Source organism: Ciona robusta, chromosome 1 (assembly GCF_009617815.1).
Source record: "Ciona robusta chromosome 1, ASM961781v2".
NCBI lineage: Eukaryota > Metazoa > Chordata > Ascidiacea > Phlebobranchia > Cionidae > Ciona > Ciona robusta.
This window is the reverse complement of record NC_143235.1, coordinates 5,339,560-5,362,468: the sequence shown is the minus strand read 5'-3', so window position 1 is coordinate 5,362,468 and position 22,909 is coordinate 5,339,560. Positions and strand designations below refer to the sequence as shown.

Genomic DNA, 22,909 nt, shown 5'->3' with positions numbered 1-22,909 from the left:
GGTACTGACTGTGTTTGTGCTATTGCTATATTTAGAATTTTTTTCTAATTCTAACATTAAATAATTTTAAGTATATTTCTAAGTATCAGTAATCAATCCTGTTTTAGAAAATAAACTAAATAAGCAAGTAACTATTTTTTAAAAGTTTTTAGCCATCATAGGCTACTTAATTGCCTGGTGTTAAAAGTAAAAACCTAGGTATCAACAGTGAATTTTTACATCATCAGAAAATCATTGTTCAAATGGTGGAACGACAAATATTATACATTTGTGAAAATCACCTGCCTGAAGATCAGATGGATAAGGTATGATATTAACTATTATTTTATTTTATTATAAGTAAGCTATAATTTACCACATAAGCCTTATAGATCCTTTTTTGTTGAACAGTTGTTCTTGTTGTTCTTTGTGATGGTTGTGTCCACATATTTTAGTTCTTTCATAAATCTTTTGACTGGAATCAAATACATTATATATTAATGAATTATATGGTTCTTGAGTTTTAAAGCGGCATAAATATAAACTAAACATAAACAATTACTTTTAATAATGTAATCACTAATCAGTATTTTAAAATCTGAATGTTAAAAGCATTTATCACAATGTTTGCAACAGTTTCAATTGAAGACGTTGCTAAAGATTTTCACGTGTTAAAAGAGTTTAATTAGCAAATAAATAACATTTTAAGAGCTAATTCAATGAAGTGAAGTCACATCAGTTCTAATTATCTTGTTTGTGCAGGAGTGTGTATATTTCCTAAGGAACCTCAGCGGAGTTATCCCTGTTCCCAATGACATTGATGAAGCGAATTCAACGCTCTCCATGTATGTTGAGTCAGGTGTGCTCAACAGTAGTTCCCTCATCATGTTGGAACAAATGATCGCACAGGTTTGTTGCGGTGGACTATTATGTTGATTATCTTGCTATCAACAATAAATACTATCAATTTTAAAACTGGTGTTATATTTAATATTTAAAAAAAAACAGTTGTTTTTGCTCATCACCCTACTAATTACATAATGTTTATGACAGTGAAAAGAGTTTGGCCATACTTCATATTTTTATGTAGGTATTTATGCCTTTATTATCCTTTGGTCAACATAAATCGGGTGAAATTCTTCCGTCCGCTGCTCAAACTCCACAACTTCAACAATACTCAGCATCAACACCTGGTGGTGAAACACCTCGGTATGTTGACTTGGGTTGCATTTATTTTAAATGATAAACATACTTCTAAAATAGGTTGCACAAATATAATTATCTTATTTTTAGCATGTATTCAAAAAAAATAACAAACTTCCTAAATTTAGTTTTAGATCATGTTTTTATTTTTTAAACATTTTTTTTACTTTATTAACGTCTTCGAGCCAAAAGTTTTATTACAATACAACTCCCAATTATAAAGGGAGGAAGAACTGCATCATGAAAGTCAGGCTAAAGCAATGATGCGTGATGAGTTTCTTATGAGTTTATCAAAGTTTGTAAAACATATTCAGCGAACAAGTCAACAACTTGAAGGTTTGTGGAAGTAATGCGATTATTCATTTTATCGCACATTTATTTTATATTTTGCACAATTTCGTTATTTGTCTTTATGTCTATTTTTGTTTCTTTAAGAAAACTAACTTGATAATAATTCAACACAAATGACTCGTTTGTCTGCTAGGTGTAGCGACCACACTTATTTTTTTTCAACTAAATTTAAATTTTTAACTCTAAGTATGTTTAACAATTGTTGTTTTAACGCTATATCCTGTCTTTTTGTTGAGAGTATTTTTAAATCTTCGCTACGTTAATCGAAAAGACAAATAAAGTTATTATTTTTGTTATTAAAATAAATTTTTTAATATCTTACTTTAGTTTTTTTTGTGATATTAACGTGTGTTAGTAAAAATGTATTTTATATAACAACTCATTTCTGTCCAGGTGAAATAAGACTGGACATTCCGAATTTGAACTTGGATGGCGATATGATTGAGTTGGCCCGTCGTCCTGGATTGATGGAAGATATTGAAAATGCTTGCGGGAATTGGCAACAACAAATTTCAGCCGCCATCGAGCAACAGCTGAAGAAGAAGCCACAGGTTGATATGTTATTCAATTAAAAACAATAAATGTTTTAACCTATGTTATTGTTGAATAAATTGTAAATTGGAGCATCTTGTTTTGGGTGGTTTTATTTGATGTCAATAAGATTAGTCCTTTTATAACAAAACAATTGTTCCAGGGCAATGGTCCGTTGGCTGAAATTGATTTCTGGAGGGAAAGAAACGCAGCTCTTAGTGCGTTGAGTGAACAGTTAAAGTTACCAACAGTGACCAAGATGTTGGATGTTCTTGCACAGAAAGCTGACACAACCGCTTTGTCAAATTTTAAAATGAGTCGCGATGAATTATCGAAATATTATACGGAAGCAAAAGATAATGTTCGATTCTTAACAACACTCGAACGACATTTCAAAGTAAGTGTAATTGTTTAATAATTTGTTCCTGGCATTAATAATGTCAATGCATTGTCAGTTAACTTGTATTCTTTCATAGCAATACTTACATAACTAATGTTTTAATGTCACAGAGTCTTGCACATGGTGCTGGTTTCCACACTGTGGTTGAAACAATTCCTTCCATGATGAATGCACTGCGTATGGTGTGGATCATTTCAAGGTGAATTTACATTTTTACAACATATGTATGTAAAAGAATAATTTAATACAATATATGCATGTAGTGTTTTGTCTACATAAATTGATTGTAATTTGTGATGGTTACATTTGTTAAATATTTTCAAGTCTAGTTTATTTTTTAACTTTATTTCAAGGCATTACAACAAAGATGAGCGAATGGTTCCTTTGATGGAAAGAATTGCTTGGGAGCTTGCTGAAAGAGTAACTCGTGTTATTAACATCCGAACAATTTACAGAGAATCACCTGAACAGGTTTGAAACATGGTGACAACATAAACTGTGTTTAATTCATGTTTTAGTCAAGAAAACTTTTAATAGTATAACCTTCATAACCAAATACATTCATAATTTTTATAGCTGATATGCATCACACTAAATATTTAATATTTTTTCCAACACTATTTTCATTATAGGTTAAATTAAAGACATCAGAAGCTTGTCACATGCTTGAGTTGTGGAAAGAAACTTATTTTGATGTGAGAGCAAAGATAGAAGCTTCTGGAAGGGATGCCCGTTGGGAGTTTGATCGAAAACGTTTATTTGATCGTACAGATTACATGGCTGGCATCTGCAAGAATTTGCATAATGTTGCACAGGTAATGGACATGAAAACGGTGGACAATTTTAATAGAACCAGTAAACCACATCAGGACCCAGCCAAACTTGTCCAATTAGGCAAGATAAACCAGTTGCACTTAATATAAAATAATTGCCTATGCCCTGCATTATTTTCTCACTAAACATGTGTACAAAAAAAATCATCACCCAGAAATAACATTAGCCCCATGTTTGTTAGGAAGATGTTTTTTAAGTGAAAAAGATTGTACAAAGTAATAGATCTAAATTCGGCACCGGCAACAGTTTGATTTAGCGAGGTTGACTAGATTAGTAAACATAAATAAATGGTACAAACATTGCAGGGATATAAACATTGTATATTATACAGCACATTTATTATAGTTTGATATAGTTTTGGTATATGTGCTTATATTGAGTATATGTCAGAATGATACAATTTTCTCACATGGATATTTATCGCAATTCCAAACACTAGGTCCTAGAGGAATTCTACAACATATTTGGGCCTGAGTTAAAAGCAGTCACCGGTGACCCAAAGCGAATTGAGGATGTTTTAAAGAGAGTGGACGGCTTGGTTGGTCCAATTGAAACTGTTAAAGTTGATCCATTCGAACTAAGATCGGCATCCATGTGGAAAACTGTAATGAACTGGTTTGAAAGAGAAGTGCAAGCTATTGAAGGTAAATACAGGAACTAAGCAAAGGTTTTACATTAGAGTTTGCAAAGAAACCGAGTTCAAACTAATTTTGTACTTACGAATTCCAAATTTAAACGGATTTTAGAATCCAAATAATTTTTGGATCTTAGCCCATTCCTAATTTAAACATATATAGAGTTGTGTATGTATTTTTTAATCATTTGACTCTGTGAAAAATAGTGAAGGTGCATAAGATAATTTTTAACTACTTAGTCATTAAGACATATTCACACTGGTTTGTTGTTCATCTACTTTAGTTGAAGCAAAACGTTTCATTGATGAATCTTTCAAAACACTGAGATCAGCAGAAGGAGCGTTTGATATGTTGCTTAAATTCAAACACATTCGATCCAGGGAAGCAATAAACAACCAGATGATGAGAAAATTTAACGATATACTTGCTCAATACATGAAAGAGGTGAAATTACGCATATTTATTAAAGTGTTTGGTTCTATCTGATTTAAGGTATGTGTGTAGATGACACAACACTTAAGATTCATATTTAGTAGCTGTTAAATAATTCTAGTCTTTTTAGTAAATTGATGTTTTGATTGCACCATCATAGCTTCGGAATAATTCTATAAGTTGTGTTATAACACCATATATTGTAATAAATGTAAAACTCTTTACTCAGTGACTACGAATATTAGAGAAAAAAGGTTTCAGATTGAACCCGTTATAAAAAATAAGACTGTGTTTAAATTCTTTTAGTAAAACATTATCTTTTTACTTAACATGCAACAAACAATATACGTTTTTCTAAAGGTTGAAATTATCAACAAACTCTTTCTTCAATCGATGAATGATCCTCCGTTAACAAAGAACCAACCTCCGGTAGCTGGAGCAATCTCATGGGAGCGATCCCTTTTCAACAGGATGAAACACACCATCATCAGGTTTCAAAGTGTGGATGACATGCTGATAACTGAACAGGGAAAAGCTGTAAGTTTTTTAAAAGTGGATAAAAATATTATGGAATGTGTTTGGCCAACCAAGTATATAGCTGGTAATGCTGGTGATTGTATTTTTATTTTTTTCTGAACGATAGACAATTTCTTTAACTCATTAGTAAGCACTGGTTTAAAGCAATTTCTGTACCTTGCCCAAATACAGACATGCGCACAATAGTATTAGCATAGAGCTCTTTACCTAGTTTAATAATTATCATTTTTTCCTACCAGGCTAAGGCAAAATATCTTTTGGTTGCTCGGCAAATGAAAGATTACGAAGACACAAAGTACCAGCAGTGGTTAGAATACGTGGATGGTGCTCTTCCAAGTTTGCTTAAGAGGAATCTTCTTGTTCATCCTTTACCTCCAACAACACCAGCAGGTTGTGTTTTATTTTTTTCTCAGTTATTATGATTTTCTGCGAGTGTGTGCTCCCAAGCCTAATATAAAAGTTTAATTGTAAGCAAATTATTTTGAGGTATGATAATAAAGTCCCGCCATATGGCAGATGAAACATTGGTTACCATGAATCTTAATTTTTATTTTATACCTCAAAACGAGAAATTGCAAAATTAGTTTGTGATCTATGTCCACATGTTTGAAGAAATCATTCTGTTTTAGAGCATTATATATTAATTAACACTTTAATCTTTTACCTGTATTGAAGACCAATGTCATATGGATTTATGATAAGTTAAATTCAAAGGTAGTGAACTGTATGCAAAATTTCGCTTTTTTATAAACTATTTCTTAATTTATTATTCAGCTGGTAGTTCTTCTGGACCACCCCAGACACCAGCGAATATTGAAAATGTTGATTCAAACGATGAATTCAATGATATCTTCAACACAGGTGTGTTTTGAGAAATTACTACAAATTTATTTTGAAATGATTATTTAAATGGGCTGTACCAACAAAAAAATGTTGATGAACAGATATGGATAAAATTAAAATTTTTATAAAAAATGTAGCCAAAATATATCACCGTTTGTAGTTTCTTAACTAGTATAATACGCTTTGATGCACTTTTACAGACGGGCTACAGTTTTATTTTAAATTTGTGGTACCTTGTATTTGTGTATAAAAATATTTAATTTTTGTGGGTTTGCCTTTTATAAAACACAGCATGTCTCATAAATCTGATAACATTTTAAAACTCCCCTTCATTTGTTTGTGTATGAAAAAGTTTTTAAATATAAAATCCCTTGCCTGAGAAATAATGCCAAAAGCTTCAGAATAAACCTGCATACGATTGTCCAACCTAATTATGTGTAAAAGCAGCTGTAAAGTGAAAAAATAAATTTCACTTTTTTTTATTATTTGGTTTGTATGATATTACATATTTAAAAATGTTGTACTGTGTAGATTTTGAATTTTTTGAGTTTCTTAATTTCAATAATAATACTGCTCACACACAGATGCGAAACAAAATGATGGAATTCAATACATCGTCAATTTTGCTCCTGAGCTGCAGGAAATCACAACTGAAACTAAGTACATGGAACAACTTGGTTTTCTGGTGCCAGATCTTGCAAGGAATGTTGCTCTCCAAGAGGATAAGTACTTCTCATACATCAGTGGGTTGACACACATGCTCAATAGATACCATGCTCTCCTATCATCTCTAGATAGCGCAGAGGTATATTGTTTCTTTGATACCGTGTTACATTGTGTTTATTATCTTTTGCTCCCACAGGCACAGTTGCTTGATGAACACATACGTGAACTCAAGCGAGTCTTAAAACCTGGATATAAAAGACTTAATTGGAATTCTCTTGGTATACAGGTAAGAAAACTACTTTTTTTCTGTTGGCTTTAAAGTTTATAAAAAAATGATACTATTTGAATTTAGAATAATTCACCTGAAAAATATATAATTTAAAGCGAAACATGTTATCAGGATTATATTACACGATGTGGGGTGGCGATTGGAAAGTTTGAATCTCTGGTGAATCAGATACAGAAGAATGCAAAGGATATCGACAGCAGGATACAGATGATTCGTAATGTGGATCTGTTCAAAAAAATCCCTCCAAAGCAATCTGGAGATTTACCAAATGTTAAAGTAAGAATGTATCTTAGCTTACATAAACATGAATATTTTTATTAAACAAACCTTTACATAATTTATCATCGGTCGTGTCTTTACGCACACTTTTGTTTCTATTAAAAGTTTAGGTTAATTAAAATAAATGGCTCGTCTGTCCGCTAGATGTACCAACCATGTTTATTTTGTTCCAATTAAATGTAAATATGTTTTTAACTGTAAGCCTGTTTTACCAACTGTTGTTTTGTCGCTATATCCTGTCTTTTCATTTGATATATTTCTAATTATTTGCTACCGTTATTGAAGAAACAAATAAAATTTATTATTATTATTGATATGAAGTTGCAGTTGCTTTTAAATAATGTATAATTTGGTTTCAACAACAGGAGTTTTTTGAATATATTGAGTTAGAACGAGCGAAAGATCTGGAGGCCTTAAGCAGAAAATATCGAGCAATTGGTCCACTCTTAACTAAAATGGAAGGGCTGGTGGCACACACTAATACTGGCAAGTCACCAAGATTGCACAGGTGCTTGTTATTTTATCAATGGTATTTTTAAAGATAGTCCAGTGTACTTATTTTTTGTGATGTTTCTTCTATTCCTAACATTGTGTTCACAACCAAGAAAGACATAAAAGTTTTTATTTAAAGCAAAAAAACAGTGTTTTTTACGATTCTTTAAAATATTAAAAAGAATGTTAATTGCATCAATCAGTTATATTAACAAATTTATTTTTTAAGTATAAATTCAACTATGTTAAAATATTGAAAATAAAAAACATTATATTTTTGTCATGAAAGTCTAATGAAACTATATTGTAATAGTTGATTGATGGGTAATTTATCTCAGGTATTATGAGCACTGGGAGAGACAGATGTTTGATTCTCTCACTGAACTTGTGACCAGAAACTTATCCAATTTTAATGATGGTGAGCAACAAAAATATATTTTTCATAAAAAATTGTTTACGCCAATCTGTTTAGGTTACAAAGACAAATTGTAAACCAAAAAACAAAAATATTATTAAATATATGATTGTTTTTCTTCAGCTGTGACTGGCAACACACAATTGATGCAAATTGAAACAATTCTTTCAACACCTGAGATCGTGCTTCATCCTGCTGCCAATGAAGTTCACAAGTTAACTGTGCAGTGTGTGCGTGATTGTGTGGAAAGCACCAAACACTTTGTGAGATGGATGGCAGGTGAAATATATATATATATATGGTTAAAGTTAAAATGTATACTGCTCCAATGTCATTCAGAGATTTGTAGATAACATTTTAGATATGGGTTTTACTTACATGACTTTATGCTGACTGTTTTATATTTAAATTTTTTTAAAATCACATTGTCGTAAACAAGCTATAAAGCTGTTTGTTTTTAAGCATTAGAAAATGAAATAATAGATACTACATAATGTACAAGGGAAAGTGATTTACTTTATTTTGAACTTCATTCAAGGAACTTGCGCTGAAACACCAGCTCAGCAAGCAGAAGGTCAAGATGAACCAGTTCTTATAACATTCTATCAAGACATTGCACCCAATCCTCGCATAGCTGAGTTATTTACCTCCATTTCAAGCAACATGCAGAAGATATTATCCAATCTAACCAAGTTTCTTGGCCAACGTGAGTCAATTATTTTGTATGTTATCAACTGTGGTTATTATTGTGTAATTTTATTTTTTATTCACATTTGCATACAAGTCAAGCCGTCATTAAATGTAGTATTTTTTTCTGTCAGAAAGTATCTAATTCCTTTTGAATAAATTGCATTAAGTAACATGAGTTAAAAATTATTATTTTTTCAGCAAAATGGAAAAGATATCGAGCGTTATGGAAACTTGAAAAAACCATTGTGATGGAAAAGTTTGCAGCAAAGAATCCTTCATGTGTTGCATATGATGATAAATTACTATTTTACAGCAAAATAGCTGAAGATGTGTTCTTACAAGCCACTCCAAAGGTTAGTTGGATGTTTTAAAACCAAAACAATAATGGCTAAACATTGCAAAAATATAAAATGCAAAAAAATAACTTTTGTCTCAGAAAACGCTTGGAATTAATAAAATATTTATTTTAATTGTTTCAGGATGAACAATGTTTGAAATTGAATCTTGTCCCACTTGCAATGACAGTGCAGGAACACGCACTCATGTGGGTTCAATCTCTTGGTAAATTACTCAATGATTCTGCAAAGGAAAATCTATTTTCTCTCAGAGATATGTTGGTAAGTGACAAATAGATATGTTGGTAAGTGACAAAATCAACTTTCCTACAGTTTTCATTATTAAAGTAAACAAGTTATTTATTTGATTGATATTTTTTATTTCATTTATTATAGAATCAAATGGCTAAAGATCTACAGAGGAGCCCAGATAGTCTTGAAGACTTAAAGTTTGTTCTTGGCGTAATTTCTAACACAAAAGCAATATCTCTTGATGTTGAAATGAGAATAAGTGACATCATTGAAAGGTTGATTTATTTCCAACTTAAACATTAGATATACTATCTAAGCTAATTTAATCAGTTGTCAAATTTTGTGAAAAAAGTCATTCATGCACTGGTGCAGTCAGGTGTAGATTTAAATTGTAGAATGAATGTAACCTATTGATCCTCGTATGACAGTTGTTATAACACGGGTGTTTTGATTCACACTCCTCATGCTCTCGTACGATTTACCACGTATTTATATATTATATTATTAAGAAATATCTTATTTATTTGTAATTTCTGTCTTACAATTTAAACAACCCATAAGCAACCACTGGGTTAAGGCAATTGTTATAAAGTGTCTTGCGCAAAGACCCGCACAATATAATTAGTGGCGCAGTGACTAAAAACTTATTAAACTCTCTTTTTACTAAAGATGCTTTGCCATTGTTTTGTGGATTAAGACCTTTTTTAAATATGGTTTAGAATATCTGTTTGTGGTTTAAATGATCTGCCTTGGTGTATTTAAAGAAAACAATTAAATTTATATTTCCAACACAAGGTATCGCACAATTCAAATGTACAAGATTGAATTCTCCGATGAAGAAAGAAATTTAGTTTCAACAATTAAACAAACATGGGATGACTTGTTTTTTAATGCCAAGGTGAGAGGAAGATCATCTTGTATGTTCTTGACCACATTATACAACTTCAAGGCCTACAAACCAAAAAGTTCGATATACTTAACTATCAATATAAATTGCCAGGAACTTCAATTTATCCAAGCATTTTTCTTTAACAATAAATAAGATGAAATTCTTCATTTAACTTATTTAAGCTTTATTTACATATTCAAGTGAAGGATAAGCTAGATAACAACATAAACACACTTTCCATTTTATCAACAAAAACTCATGATCTTAAATTTGAAACCCAGGTTGTGGATGTTGGCCTTACAAGTGTAAAAATCAAGTTCACGAAAATTACACAAGAACAAATAACAGTGTTTAAAGGAGAACTTGAAGGTTTTGCCGACACGTTTCATGAATCAGGACCGGGTGCTGTTGGTGCCGACCTTGAACATGGCTTGAAAATTCTAACTCAGTTCAGAAAAGATCTTCAGAAATATGAAGCTGACAGGTTTGCTGTTTAAACATACTCTTCACTGAAATACTCTAAAAATATGCTTGTTTATTGCTAAACTTTTGTTCGTTTACTTTGATTGTCAAATTATGTACATTGAATTTTACCTTGTTATTTTGTTTACCCTGTATCTATAGATATACGTTGCATTTGAATCTTGATTTTTAGGCAGGAATTGACAAATGCAGAGAAATTGTTCGACCTTCAAATCACTCCCTATCCAAATTTAGTTCGTGTACAAAACGAAATGAAAGGATTAGAAATGATTTATGCTTTGTATCAAGAACAGAGTGTTGCAAGGGAGGAGTGGGCTCAAACTTTATGGGCAAACCTGAACGTCAATCTGGTTCGTTTTAATCTAGTGATAAACACTATGCGACTTTGATTTATATTTAATTTAAATTGTTTAGTCTCTTATCGAATATTAAATTTCTAACTAAGCAATCACCGAATTTACCAGTAATTAATAATTTAATCTTCCACACATCAGAATCCGTTAGTACCGGATTTATATATGTAACAGCACATAAAAAATGGTAACGATAACATAAATACAGTAGATAACTTGCCTCCCCATCTTTTATTAAACGTTGTATGCGTCTTTATACAGCTTCTTTTCAATCATTTTATAATGGTACATGTCTATTTATTCGAGCTATGTTTGCTTGTGTTGTTTACTTTATGTTTTTCCTTATCAGCTTGTGGAAGGCATCGAAAACTTTGTAAAGAAACTGAAAAAGTTTCCAAAACCAGTAAAAGCTCTTCCTCCTGCTCAACATCTTGATGCAAAGATGAGAGAATTTAAGGAATCGATTCCTTTGTTCTTGGATCTCAAGAATGAAGCTCTAAGAGAACGGTAAATTCTTATTTTAATTCATTAAGTTTTATTGCATTTTTATAGCAAAGAGAAAATAAAAAGTTTCATGTTTGTTATAATTTTTTTTATGTTCCACATTGCCTTTTATGTGTTTTTATGTCAAATGCAAATTTTATAAAAGTTGTCAATATATGATATGTGACATCTGCTAAATTTAAGCATCATAAGCATTGGTCCGGCGCCATGGCATAGTGGTTAGCGCGCCTGCCTGTAACCATTAGGTAATGGGTTCAAGGCTCGTCGCTGCTACCATTGTGGAAGTATGTGTCCTTGAGCAAGACACTTAACGGCAATTGCTCCAACCCAGTGGTCACTAATGGGTTGTCCAAATTATCAGCCATACATAAAAATGAAAAAAAAAATCCAAAAAAAATAATCACCCACAAAGTAACATACTTGGTAACTCGTAAGCTGGCGCGAGGTGCTCACCTGTGTTATAACGACTGTCGTTTTCCGGCCACGCGAGGATAAAGTAAGTTACATTCATTCATTCATAACTTTAGGAGTGATAAAAAATTCCTTTTTTTTTCTATACCGTAAAGCATTACAGTTTCTTTAATAAAAAAGTTTCTTTTTAAGTTTATGAAACAAATATCATTATATATTGTTGATATTTATAGTCATTGGAAAGAACTGATGACAAAAACTGGGAAAAACTTTGATATGAATCCTGACACATTCACCCTTGAAAACTTATTTTCCATGCAACTTCATAACTATGCTGACACAATTGCCGAGATTGTCACTGCTGCTTCAAAAGAACTGAGCATTGAAAAGGGGTTGAAAGAAGTAAAGATTTATAATTTTCCAAGATAACTTCCAAAAAAGCATTATAAATATAAGTTTTTCTGTCACAAAATATGCATTTCTTTTTATTTAAAACTTCTAGTATTTTAATTACTTTTGTAAGTGAAAAAACTAAATTAAGTACAAACTGCTTTATATTCAATTGAAACTTTTAATATAAGGTGGTTGAAACATGGGAGATGATGAAGTTTGTTGTCATCAAATATATGAAGGGAACTCAAGACAGAGGAGTTGTTCTAGGTATGTTTGTTGATAATATGACTATGTATTTACGATTCAAATTGCATAAATATTTCTAATGAATAAATTTAACTGTGTTTAATGCTCATAGCAAGCTGTGCCTAACATTTACATCATATTTTTTTCATAGTTTTTAAATTTTTTTTATCTTTGTTACTACATAACCTAATTCTATCACTTACTCAACACATTATGCATATGAACAAAACTGCTTTGGAAAAAGACTACCTTGGTAGATTTGTTAAATGCACTTGTATATTTCGCTGTGTCTCGAACTTATCTAAGGTTGGGAAGCATTTGCCAATGAGATTATTTTTACAAACTAAATTAAAATTAAGTTTGAATAATTTTGCTTATATAAACTCGATTTAAATCTGATCCTCATTTATACTATGATAATAATTTTGTTTGCAAATATTCTGTAAGTAAAATTTTAATTGAAAGGTTCTGTGGATGAGGTCATGCAGATACTGGATGATAATGCGATGAACTTACAAAGTATGTCTGCGTCGAGATTTGTTGGCCCTTTCCTTGGATCCGTGCAAAACTGGGAGAAGGGACTTTCTCTGATTAGTGAGGTAATCCATCTTTGTGTTTATGACATTTCAGTTTGCATTGTTAAACTCAGTATGTTTTTGTTTCGCTACTTTTGAATGAATAAATAAATGTAACTTACTTTATCCTCGCGTCGCCAGAAAACGACAGTTGTTATAACACTGGTGTTCATACACCTCGTGCCAGCTTACGAGTTACCATGTATGTTATTTTGTTGGTGTTTATTATTTTTATTTTTTATTTATGGCTGATTATTTGGACAACCCATTAGTGACCACTGGGTTGGAGCAATTGCTGTTAAGTGTCTTGCCCAGGGACACATGCGTCAACAATGGTAGCAGCGTCAAGCCATTACCTCTGGGTACAGACAGGGGCGCTAACCACTACGCCGCGCCCGCGGAAGATTTTTTACCATTTTTTTATTCCAGGTATGTGATGTGTGGATGGTGGTGCAAAGAAAATGGATGTATCTCGAATCTATTTTCATTGGTGGAGATATCAGGTAAGTTTAATCTGTGAATGTAAAACAAGATGGTATACATTGGTAAATTAGTTGTATTTATAAACCTAACTTGACATAATAGGTCTCAACTTCCAGAAGAAGCAAAGAAATTTGACAACATTGACAAGATGTTTAAGAAGATTATGCAGGACACAGTGAAGAACCCAAAGATCAAAGATGCATGCCATGCTCCTAACCGACTTCAGGATCTTCAAAATCTAAGTGATGGATTGGAAAAATGTCAGAAATCATTAAATGATTATCTTGACTCAAAACGAAATGCTTTTCCAAGGTTAGCTATCATTTCAAATGCTATCATTCATTTATTAAAGTTTCTCATTGTAAGTTAGTAAATTACTCTTTAACTTATGCAATAATAAATACTTCTAGAGGTAGTTTTTTTTATACAAAAGTAGCAGTGCAGTAATTTTATAATATTTCATCAGGTTTTTCTTCATTTCCGATGATGAGTTGCTCAGCATCCTTGGAAGCAGCGATCCCAGATGTGTCCAGGAGCACATCATTAAAATGTACGACAATATTTCCAAACTCCAGTTCCAGGAGGGAGCATCAGGGGAGTGGATTGTGGCGGGAATGATTTCTGCTGAGGGAGAGGTAAGTCGCAACTATTTGCTTAACAAAGTAATTATATAGCGGGGTAGGGGAAGATGGGACACCATTAGCACATAATATCCAAGTATCCTGATCAAGTTTTAAACAATTAACAACAGTCTATGGGAGTCGTGGGGATATAGTTTTATAATTATTTAAATGTTCTTTGTTTACTGATAAATGGGATGAAAAAATACAGGTAAAAGGTGTCCCATCTTCCCCCACCCTACTGTAGTTTGATAATATTCTAGCTGGTCTCAAGCAGGACTTCTTAAGTGTTTAAAATGAGATAATTCTGCAAGGATTCTTTAACTTGATAATAAGTTATAAAATCTTCACTCCTAATTTTTGTCCAGGAAAGTTTATTGAGTACTCGATGTTAAAATCCAATGTTAATCAAATGGTAAAATATCTATCTTATTATATAGCTTAGTTACTAGCTAATGTGAGTTAATACAACACGCATAACCATTAACTATAGATTCTTCTTGCCGGTTCACTCAACTTCATTTTTTAACTCAAAAGATGTATCAAACTAACTGTGTTTGTTATTTTGGTATTATATTTATTTTAACTCTATTTACTTTCAGAAAATGAACTTTTATAAAAACGTACCAGCGGAGGGCAGAGTAGAGGATTGGATGACATCTGTGTTGGGGGAAATGAGAAGTACAAACCGACTTATCACAAAAGAAGCTGTCTTTACTTATTGTCATGAAATGTAAGCATTTCCTCATTTTGATCATAAAAATAATGTAACTAAAATAAACTTTACATAAGTTTTAAACTGTTCGTTAGTGTGTTTACTATAAGTGGTTTTGTCATCCATTTTATTTTCTGTGTTGCAGAGATCGTGTTGAATGGATGTTACCTTACCAAGGTATGGTTGTGTTGGCTGGCAACCAGATATGGTGGACATGGGAGGTTGAAGATGTTTTTCATAAGGTGGGATTCATAAACACGATATTTTGGTTAAATTATAAAGAAAAAATGAAATTACTAAAATAACCACAGCAGTTTTAGTTAAGATTTAAATTGTTGAAAAGTATGTTAATGTAACACATTAATATCAGGCAATGTTTTAAACTGTATATTGTAACCAAATTGTTGTTTCTCACTCCAGGTAAGAAAGGGTGATAAGCTTGGAATGAAGAACTATGCAGTGCAGATGCATGGTCAGATAGATAGCTTGGTGACCAAGATTCAATCCCCGCTTAATTCAAATGAACGGAAAAAGTTTAACACTGGTGAGTCATTTGAAGGACTTGAAATGTTTAGGTTTTTTCATGATATTTATTAAATATTTACGTTTTATTTAATGATTAAATATAATATTTTTGTTCTTCTGCTTTTATCTTATGATTTTGTATATAATCTTGTTCAACATGCTCAATTAAAAAACAAATACAGATTATTAATTTATATTCAGTGTTAATCATTGATGTCCACGCTCGTGATATCATTGATACCTTTGTTCGTGATTCTATTCTCGATGCCAAGGAGTTTGAATGGGAATCTCAACTGAGGTTTTATTGGGAGAAGGAATCAGATCAACTTGAAGTTAAACAGTGCACGGGATCATTTGGATATGGGTGGGCATTTGTTCCAAATTTATTTAAACATACAGACTTGATTTGAGTATTTTAATAAATAGTTTTCTTAAAGCTAAATATTTAGAATGGAAAATTTAGCATATTTTTATACAATAATGTTTTATTAAATTACAAGGTAAATACATTTATCTTTGCAGTTACGAATACATGGGGTTGAACGGTCGTCTTGTCATCACTCCTCTTACTGATCGTATCTACTTGACATTAACACAAGCTTTATCTATGTACTTGGGAGGGGCTCCTGCTGGTCCTGCTGGTACTGGCAAAACAGGTCAGTGCTACTTAGTATTATATACATATGCCAGAGTGGTTGGAGTACCTGCTTTAAGACCAGAGAATACAGGTTCAAGGCTCAATGCTGTTACCACTGGGGATTTTAGGCCAGATTTGGCCCATTGCCCCAACCTCCAGACTTCTTATGTCTGTTTAAGTGGACTTTGTTCGAGGTTCATGCAACCATTGTGATTCAATTAGTATCAATAATTGTAGATGAACAATGTTCATCTTTTTTCAGAAACCGTCAAAGATTTGGCGAAAGCTCTTGGTTTGTTGTGCGTTGTTACAAACTGTGGGGAAGGGATGGATTTTAAGGTTCGATGAATAATAATTATTATCAGAGTTTTTTGCACTCATTATGTTTTTTTTATATTGTGTTTGATTATACACCTATATATTGGTTGTGAATTACTACATGTTAAAATTAAAGTGTACGGTATTTTTAAAAGTTTATTTACATTCAGCAATTTTACTTTTTATCAAAAGAAGTTTTGTATCTAACTTTACCAGTTGTATGTAAAATGGTTTTATTTATAGGCTGTTGGTAAAATATTCTCTGGTCTTGCCCAATGTGGTGCATGGGGATGCTTTGATGAATTTAACAGAATCGACGCTTCTGTGCTTTCGGTTGTCTCATCTCAGGTTAAATATTAAAATAATTTTTGTTTGACAGAAATTGACTTAAAAACTTTTTGCTTATGTTGTATATTTGTGTTTTTAACGTAAGATTAAAATGTTCATCTAATTTACCCCTTACTTCTAAAATGGCTGCTTACTGTGATTTCTTGTTACAAACATAGTAATTATACCACTTAAAATGCCTAAGAGAGCAAAGAGAAATATTTTGTCTTTAAACAATATCTGTTTTCAAGGAATCAGTCCATAAACTTCTATATGTTTCTTATGTTACGCAGGTTCAAACCATCAGGAATGCCCTTATGCATCACTTGAAGAGATTTCATTTTGAGGGAACAGAAATTTCCCTTGATGGAAGGATGGGAATTTTCATCACGATGAATCCTGGTTATGCTGGTCGTACAGAACTTCCTGAAAGCGTGAAAGCTTTGTTCAGGTGAATGGGGAATATAGTTTACTAAAGGTATTAGTAATTTTTTGTTTGCGTTTTATTAAGGTGCTTGTAAAACTGTGTCACACTACTCATCCTTATGTTTTAATATGTATTTACCAATCTGCAGACCTGTGGTTGTGATCGTGCCTGACCTGCAACAGATCTGTGAGATAATGCTCTTCTCAGAAGGATTCCTCACGGCAAAAGTTTTAGCGAAGAAGATGACAGTGTTGTATAAACTTGCTAAGGAACAACTTTCAAAGCAACATCATTATGACTTTGGACTCCGTGCGCTTAAAGCTGTGTTGGTTATGGCTGGTGATTTGAAAAGAGGTTCAGCTGATCTTCATGAAGAAGTTGTGTTGATGAGGTGAAATTTTGTTATAAAATTCTGTTTTTTTATAAAGATTTTTAAAGTTCTTTTCTTTTGTTTAATATTACGCCTGTAGCCCAGTGAAAACATTTTCGATGCATAACGCTGCTATCATTGCTGGCGTATGTGTCTTTAGACAAAACACTTAAGGGCAAACCCTGAAGATGTTTCGCCATAACAAACAATTGGCGACAATACATGTACACTAATGTTCTTCACTGCAGTTTTTTAAAGTATGTACATTTTATTTTGTTATCTTTATGTATTTTTCTTCAACTGTCTGCTGTATTTAAATCTGTAAGTAAGACTACTGTATGTAAAAACATTGATGCTGATTTCTAACTTCTTCATCAGAGCATTGCGTGATATGAATCTTCCAAAGTTCATATTTGAGGATGTTCCGTTGTTCCTTGGTTTGATCGGAGATTTGTTTCCTGGACTTGACTGCCCTCGTGTACGTTACCCCAACTTCAATGATGCAGTGGAGGATGCCATACTTGGTAACAACTATGTCTTGCTTGAAAACCAAGTTGACAAAGTAAGTATAACATGTTATTTGACAAAGTTGAAAAAACTGTCTTACATTTATATTGTCCTTTCTTCAATACTTCAGTGTTGATTGTAAAAAAAAAAATTTTAACCGAATCAACTAAGGGTTTTAATCAATTGTAAATGGTTTATAATTATAATCAATACACACCAATATAACAGGTTGTGCAATTATACGAAACAATGATGACACGTCACACAACAATGATAGTTGGACCAACGGGTGGTGGGAAGTCAGTTGTCATCAACACACTTGCTCAAGCACAAACAAAGTAACACTGACTTACGATAGCACTGATATTCCATTAAATATATATGTCCGAATTATGTTGTTTACAGTATTTTCAGATTTTGATCAGTTTTTAATTGTTATGTAGTGTAGTTTTCATTTGATTCTAGACAGGATGTCACAATTACCAATTAACAATAATTTAGAAAAATGAGGTAAAATGCAAGACTTGAAGTGTTTACTCTGCCACAAATCTTTCCTAAAGATCCAAGTATACCATAGCCTTAAATATATGATTCTAGATACAAACAATAACGAAAGTGGCAATGGTTAGAGAATGTGGCAACATACCAACTAAACTGATTGGAACGATTTAGATTCAGTGTTGGCTATGCTTGAACCGCAGTGGCCATCAATTTAAATAGCTTTGATAATTTGCTGGTTTCTATATTTGTTTATATTATTTAAACATTTTTTTCTGTATTAAAATAATTTTTTTTGATACCCTTTATTAAGCAAAACCTTTTAAATCCAACATCTTATTCATTGTCTCAGGCTTGGCTTGAATACAAAGATGCATATTATCAACTCAAAAGCAATGACAGTAATTGAGTTGTACGGTATCCTGGATCCCATAACAAGAGATTGGACAGATGGCGTCTTGTCCAACATCTTCAGAGAAGTCAATAAACCAACAGAGAAGAAAGAAAAAAGGTTTGTTTTTTATGAATATAATTGAAATCGTATATTCTTATGCAAGTAATGACATCTGTACCAGAGTCTATCAGCCGCAAAACTTGAATGCCATTTTGTGGGAACAATGTAGTTCAGGTGTAAATGATCTTGTAATCTCACATTTGTAGATACATTCTCTTCGATGGAGATGTAGATGCATTGTGGGTGGAAAACATGAACTCTGTGATGGACGACAACAAATTACTGACCTTGGCTAACGGTGAACGTATTCGATTACAAGGTCACTGTGCTCTCTTGTTTGAAGTTGGAGATCTACAATATGCATCTCCTGCCACTGTATCAAGAGCTGGTATGGTTTACAAATATTTCTAACATTTATGAATTATTATTAACTTAGTTACCTCTTTTTAAACCATATAATGAAAATGTGTGCAATATTGAAAACAAAAAAAATGTATATTTTGTGTAAGTAACCTAGTTTAAAGAGTGCTTTTAAAAATTTGTCGTCAAGATGTAAATTTTCATTAAATTTACATCTTATAAAATGTTTTTATTGTAATCAATTTCATGTATTTGCAACTGATAGCACTGTTTGTGTTGTAGGTATGGTGTATGTTGATCCAAAGAACTTGAATTATGATCCATACTGGCAGAAGTGGATCTCTCTACGTAGCAGTAAAATAGAACAAGATCTTCTAAACAAGTTGTACACCAAGTATACAATCCCATGCATTGATCTGGTAAGTCGTATACGAACTTTGGATTAAACTGCTGTGTTACCAAAAATTGATGTTTAACAATATATTTTATATAAGAATTATTGTACTGGTACTGTAATTTAAAATCCTCAAATTAACAGTTTAAATATAAGAATATACAGCTTATGACTTTATTTATATGAAAAAACAACTTTAATGGTCCAACACTTTTGACATATAAAAAAACTAATCAAGTTTCATTCATAAAAATGCATCAAGTTTGGTCATGAAAATGACAGAAAGATAGTTAATGAAACAGAAAGCAACAGCTGTAAACATCTGGATTTATTTACATTACTTCATTAAAATCATTTGCACACCAACAAATAAATCATAATGACATACACATGATTTCTGTATCCTAATCATTTATATTTATTGTATGAAAATGTTTTGTATTTTTGTAACCATGCAATATATAACACAGGTATATGAGGGTTTGGTGGATGGTAGGCAAGGTAAACCATTGAAGTTGATTGTCCCACAAACCAATCTTAACATGCTTACCCAGCTGTGTATGATGTTGAATGCCCTGCTTGAAGAATATAAAGTGGATTCTGGTGATCCTACTGTGAGTACAACAATAATTCTTTATTTAGCTGTTAAGTCGTGTCAACAAATAATAGGGTGGGGCAAGATGAAATGCAGGGCAAGGTGGGACATCTTTTAAATGTTTTTTTTATGGGTTCCCATTTTTTTTTAAAAAAGTATTATTCAACAGTATTTTCTTATTCTTTGTTCTTTTTGGATGACGTTGTTCTTTTTAAAAAATTATATTGTTTAAGACAAATCTCCATCTCTTATTGACAGGGGTGTTAAAACTTTACACAAAAACTAAAATGTTTTCCTTTATTTATTTTAATAGATATAAGTTATATATGAGGCTCTCAACATTAACACAGTTATCTTACATGCCATGATTGGAAATGTATATGTATCTTAGACAATATTGACTCTTGTGCAAATTAACAGTGAAAGTTACCTATTGTTTATATAAATTGAGTCATTCTTCTTCAGTATAGAGTCAACTCTATAATATCAGCATTTTTTACCGTACCATAAGACTTTATTAATGTAGCAGCAACACTTGCATACTTGATGGCAAAAGCAGAAGAATAATTATTTGTCTGCAAAGTTAGCGAGCTGAAGTTATATATATTTTTAGGGTGCTCTATAACAGAGGATACTCAAAAACTGTGAATTATCTTATTGCAAAATTTTTTTAATATTTAGGCAAAACAATAATAACAAAAATTCCAATATTTGAACAAAAAAAAATGCAAATAAAAGTGGTTCACCAAGGTAAGAGATTACAAATAGTTCTTGTAACATTTTAGTCTTTGTCAACCGAGTTAGCTGCCCACAGAATAAGAGTCACTGTTATATAATGATACTGCCTTCACTACTTTATATACATTTTATTAATCAGCTTCAAATTTTGCTTCTGGCTTCAAGTCAAAGTTGATTTCCACTTGAAAAAATTTTTTAAGAACTTCTTTTAACTCTTCTTGACTTTTTGTTTCTTTTCTCCATTTGTATTTCTCGGTCATTGGATCCACAAACATTTTCTCAAACGTCATCCAACCCCTCACGACAACACTACCATATTTACTTTGTTTCGCACAAATTGTATTATGGATCAAGTAACTGTCTTCATCATCTTGCTGATATTCGCACATTTCTTTAAAATCTTCCCATTTTCTTGGAATAATGTCAAACCTGTAAATCGAATTCCATTGTTTTCCTTTTACTTTTATCTTCGTTGAACCTGTAGTTCGGTCAAGATAAGAAATATATATAGAACTAAACATGTAAAATTAATGTGTATACAGGAATGTTTTTTCTGTTAAAAAGATTATCTTAATATAGGTTCTTTTTTTTACCTAAAGCATATTTAATTGAGTTTAATTGACAAGTTTTAAATTTTCTTATTTATACACATAAGTTTGTCCGGCGCTGTGGCAAAGTGGTTAGCGCGCCTGCCTGTAACCTGTGGGTAATAAAATAAGTTACACTCAAGTTTAAATAATAAGTTTACCATTTACTTGTATAATAGTCTTTTGAAGTTTTTGCAACAAAAACTTTTGTTGGGTTGATCCTAATAACCTGTAGACCCCATTGTTTTGTATCTGTTCCTTATCACTTTCAAATTTCAATGGTGTAATAAACCCGGTGCCACCCCAACCAACATCAGTTAGCCACACTGAACCATCATCACATGTTACCTTTAATGTAGTTAATGTAAGAGTAATGTAGGAGATACATTTAATCCTTTATCACATATTTAATGTAAGTTTCTGTATATAACAAATTTTCTCAATTAGTTTGATACATGTTGTTCAAACTGATTAAGACATACAGTTTTACACCAATGTAGACCATTAGCCCCATACAGCCATTGTTGCAGGTTTAAAATTATATTAACTCTTACCAACAAAGCCATATGATCAAAGCTAGGTCCATATCCTTCCCCGTCGCTGATAAATGCTTCACACTGAACAATTGTTACTTCATATCCACATTTTCTCAGTACCCAGTAAAACAAACCATTTTGTTCATAACAACAGCCACCTCTTTTCTTTACAATTATATCATTATAAACTTTATCAAAATCAAGTCTCTTTCTCTCCCCACCAAACATGTCAAGGTTTTCAAATGGAATATATTCTGTGTGGTGTTGGCATAACTGACTAAGTGTAGAGCTATCATTACTTATCCTACTTGTATAATTTATTCTTTCCAAGTATTTCTTTATATCTTGGATATCATGTCCCATCTTAACCTCAGGTATTAATACAGTGGAACCTCTTCCTGCGCATGAAACAGTTAAATGATTTATTTCCTATTTGTCTGCACTGTGTCAACCCTTAATAATGACTAAGTAAACAATGGCATTTTTTCTGTTCCAGTTTCAAAACATGGTGCAATCCATATAGAATTGACAGTGCTGCAATTTTTTTTAACATTGAGCTTGTTTTATCTTATGACTTAAGTTCCGACTCACTTTTTGGTGTCATTTTTAAAAAATAATACACAAGAGCATTTTTTTGCTGATGTAAAATTGAAGTTTATTGATGTTTATTTGTCCTTCTCATAACCGGTTGTTGATTTTATAGCTAGATGATTTTCTGCATTCTGTAATAATAAGTCAATCAAAATATGGTGGAATTTATAGAAGACCTGTATAATATGATAATGAATATGTGCGTTTTAA

At 32.0% G+C, this 22,909-nt stretch overlaps 2 protein-coding genes across 4 annotated transcripts in view; one reads left to right on the top strand and one right to left on the bottom strand.

Annotated features, from left to right (window-relative positions):
* Nucleotides 1-22,909, top strand: part of LOC149741753 (dynein axonemal heavy chain 10-like) — a 42,163-nt gene that overhangs the window by 2,475 nt on the left and 16,779 nt on the right. For 2 of the 3 annotated variants that reach the window (XM_089885802.1, XM_089885793.1), the window contains exons 5-53: nucleotides 228-305; nucleotides 742-888; nucleotides 1,070-1,188; nucleotides 1,406-1,518; nucleotides 1,927-2,084; nucleotides 2,228-2,461; nucleotides 2,575-2,663; nucleotides 2,818-2,935; nucleotides 3,097-3,279; nucleotides 3,738-3,942; nucleotides 4,217-4,377; nucleotides 4,726-4,902; nucleotides 5,142-5,292; nucleotides 5,677-5,763; nucleotides 6,330-6,550; nucleotides 6,608-6,697; nucleotides 6,812-6,976; nucleotides 7,345-7,487; nucleotides 7,810-7,889; nucleotides 8,010-8,165; nucleotides 8,425-8,592; nucleotides 8,775-8,929; nucleotides 9,056-9,193; nucleotides 9,308-9,438; nucleotides 9,959-10,061; nucleotides 10,334-10,536; nucleotides 10,708-10,885; nucleotides 11,238-11,395; nucleotides 12,037-12,205; nucleotides 12,385-12,463; nucleotides 12,908-13,041; nucleotides 13,447-13,520; nucleotides 13,603-13,812; nucleotides 13,967-14,135; nucleotides 14,723-14,853; nucleotides 14,981-15,077; nucleotides 15,256-15,379; nucleotides 15,562-15,724; nucleotides 15,883-16,016; nucleotides 16,260-16,336; nucleotides 16,559-16,663; nucleotides 16,936-17,093; nucleotides 17,218-17,460; nucleotides 17,818-18,001; nucleotides 18,175-18,284; nucleotides 18,797-18,955; nucleotides 19,105-19,286; nucleotides 19,541-19,677; nucleotides 20,123-20,266. In XM_089885802.1, the coding sequence (XP_089741928.1) occupies nucleotides 228-305; nucleotides 742-888; nucleotides 1,070-1,188; nucleotides 1,406-1,518; nucleotides 1,927-2,084; nucleotides 2,228-2,461; nucleotides 2,575-2,663; nucleotides 2,818-2,935; nucleotides 3,097-3,279; nucleotides 3,738-3,942; nucleotides 4,217-4,377; nucleotides 4,726-4,902; nucleotides 5,142-5,292; nucleotides 5,677-5,763; nucleotides 6,330-6,550; nucleotides 6,608-6,697; nucleotides 6,812-6,976; nucleotides 7,345-7,487; nucleotides 7,810-7,889; nucleotides 8,010-8,165; nucleotides 8,425-8,592; nucleotides 8,775-8,929; nucleotides 9,056-9,193; nucleotides 9,308-9,438; nucleotides 9,959-10,061; nucleotides 10,334-10,536; nucleotides 10,708-10,885; nucleotides 11,238-11,395; nucleotides 12,037-12,205; nucleotides 12,385-12,463; nucleotides 12,908-13,041; nucleotides 13,447-13,520; nucleotides 13,603-13,812; nucleotides 13,967-14,135; nucleotides 14,723-14,853; nucleotides 14,981-15,077; nucleotides 15,256-15,379; nucleotides 15,562-15,724; nucleotides 15,883-16,016; nucleotides 16,260-16,336; nucleotides 16,559-16,663; nucleotides 16,936-17,093; nucleotides 17,218-17,460; nucleotides 17,818-18,001; nucleotides 18,175-18,284; nucleotides 18,797-18,955; nucleotides 19,105-19,286; nucleotides 19,541-19,677; nucleotides 20,123-20,266 (7,092 nt within the window). Of the gene's footprint in view, nucleotides 1-227; nucleotides 306-741; nucleotides 889-1,069; nucleotides 1,189-1,405; nucleotides 1,519-1,926; nucleotides 2,085-2,227; nucleotides 2,462-2,574; nucleotides 2,664-2,817; nucleotides 2,936-3,096; nucleotides 3,280-3,737; nucleotides 3,943-4,216; nucleotides 4,378-4,725; nucleotides 4,903-5,141; nucleotides 5,293-5,676; nucleotides 5,764-6,329; nucleotides 6,698-6,811; nucleotides 6,977-7,344; nucleotides 7,488-7,809; nucleotides 7,890-8,009; nucleotides 8,166-8,424; nucleotides 8,593-8,774; nucleotides 8,930-9,055; nucleotides 9,194-9,307; nucleotides 9,439-9,958; nucleotides 10,062-10,333; nucleotides 10,537-10,707; nucleotides 10,886-11,237; nucleotides 11,396-12,036; nucleotides 12,206-12,384; nucleotides 12,464-12,907; nucleotides 13,042-13,446; nucleotides 13,521-13,602; nucleotides 13,813-13,966; nucleotides 14,136-14,722; nucleotides 14,854-14,980; nucleotides 15,078-15,255; nucleotides 15,380-15,561; nucleotides 15,725-15,882; nucleotides 16,017-16,259; nucleotides 16,337-16,558; nucleotides 16,664-16,935; nucleotides 17,094-17,217; nucleotides 17,461-17,817; nucleotides 18,002-18,174; nucleotides 18,285-18,796; nucleotides 18,956-19,104; nucleotides 19,287-19,540; nucleotides 19,678-20,122; nucleotides 20,267-22,909 lie in introns of all 3 variants that reach the window. The other variant, XM_089885784.1, reaches the window with a different exon arrangement.
* On the bottom strand, nucleotides 20,223-22,519 carry LOC149741754 (arylamine N-acetyltransferase, liver isozyme-like). The gene is made up of 3 exons (XM_089885902.1): nucleotides 22,127-22,519; nucleotides 21,734-21,920; nucleotides 20,223-21,463 (listed from the first exon to the last, which is right to left on the bottom strand). Exons 1-3 carry the CDS (start codon nucleotides 22,469-22,471, stop codon nucleotides 21,117-21,119), a joined length of 879 nt encoding a protein of 292 aa, XP_089742028.1. The 5' UTR covers nucleotides 22,472-22,519; the 3' UTR covers nucleotides 20,223-21,116.

What these genes read in the sequence shown, in the direction of transcription:
- LOC149741754 (XM_089885902.1), bottom strand. Translation starts at nt 22,471, where the DNA reads ATGGGACATGATATCCAAGATATAAAGAAATACTTGGAAAGAATAAAT. An exon ending in TTGATCATATGGCTTTGTTG is followed by an intron (nt 21,921 to 22,126) that starts GTAAGAGTTAAT and finishes ACTACATTAAAG; the next exon opens with GTAACATGTGATGATGGTTC. An exon ending in GACTATTATACAAGTAAATG is followed by an intron (nt 21,464 to 21,733) that starts GTAAACTTATTA and finishes ACCGAACTACAG; the next exon opens with GTTCAACGAAGATAAAAGTA.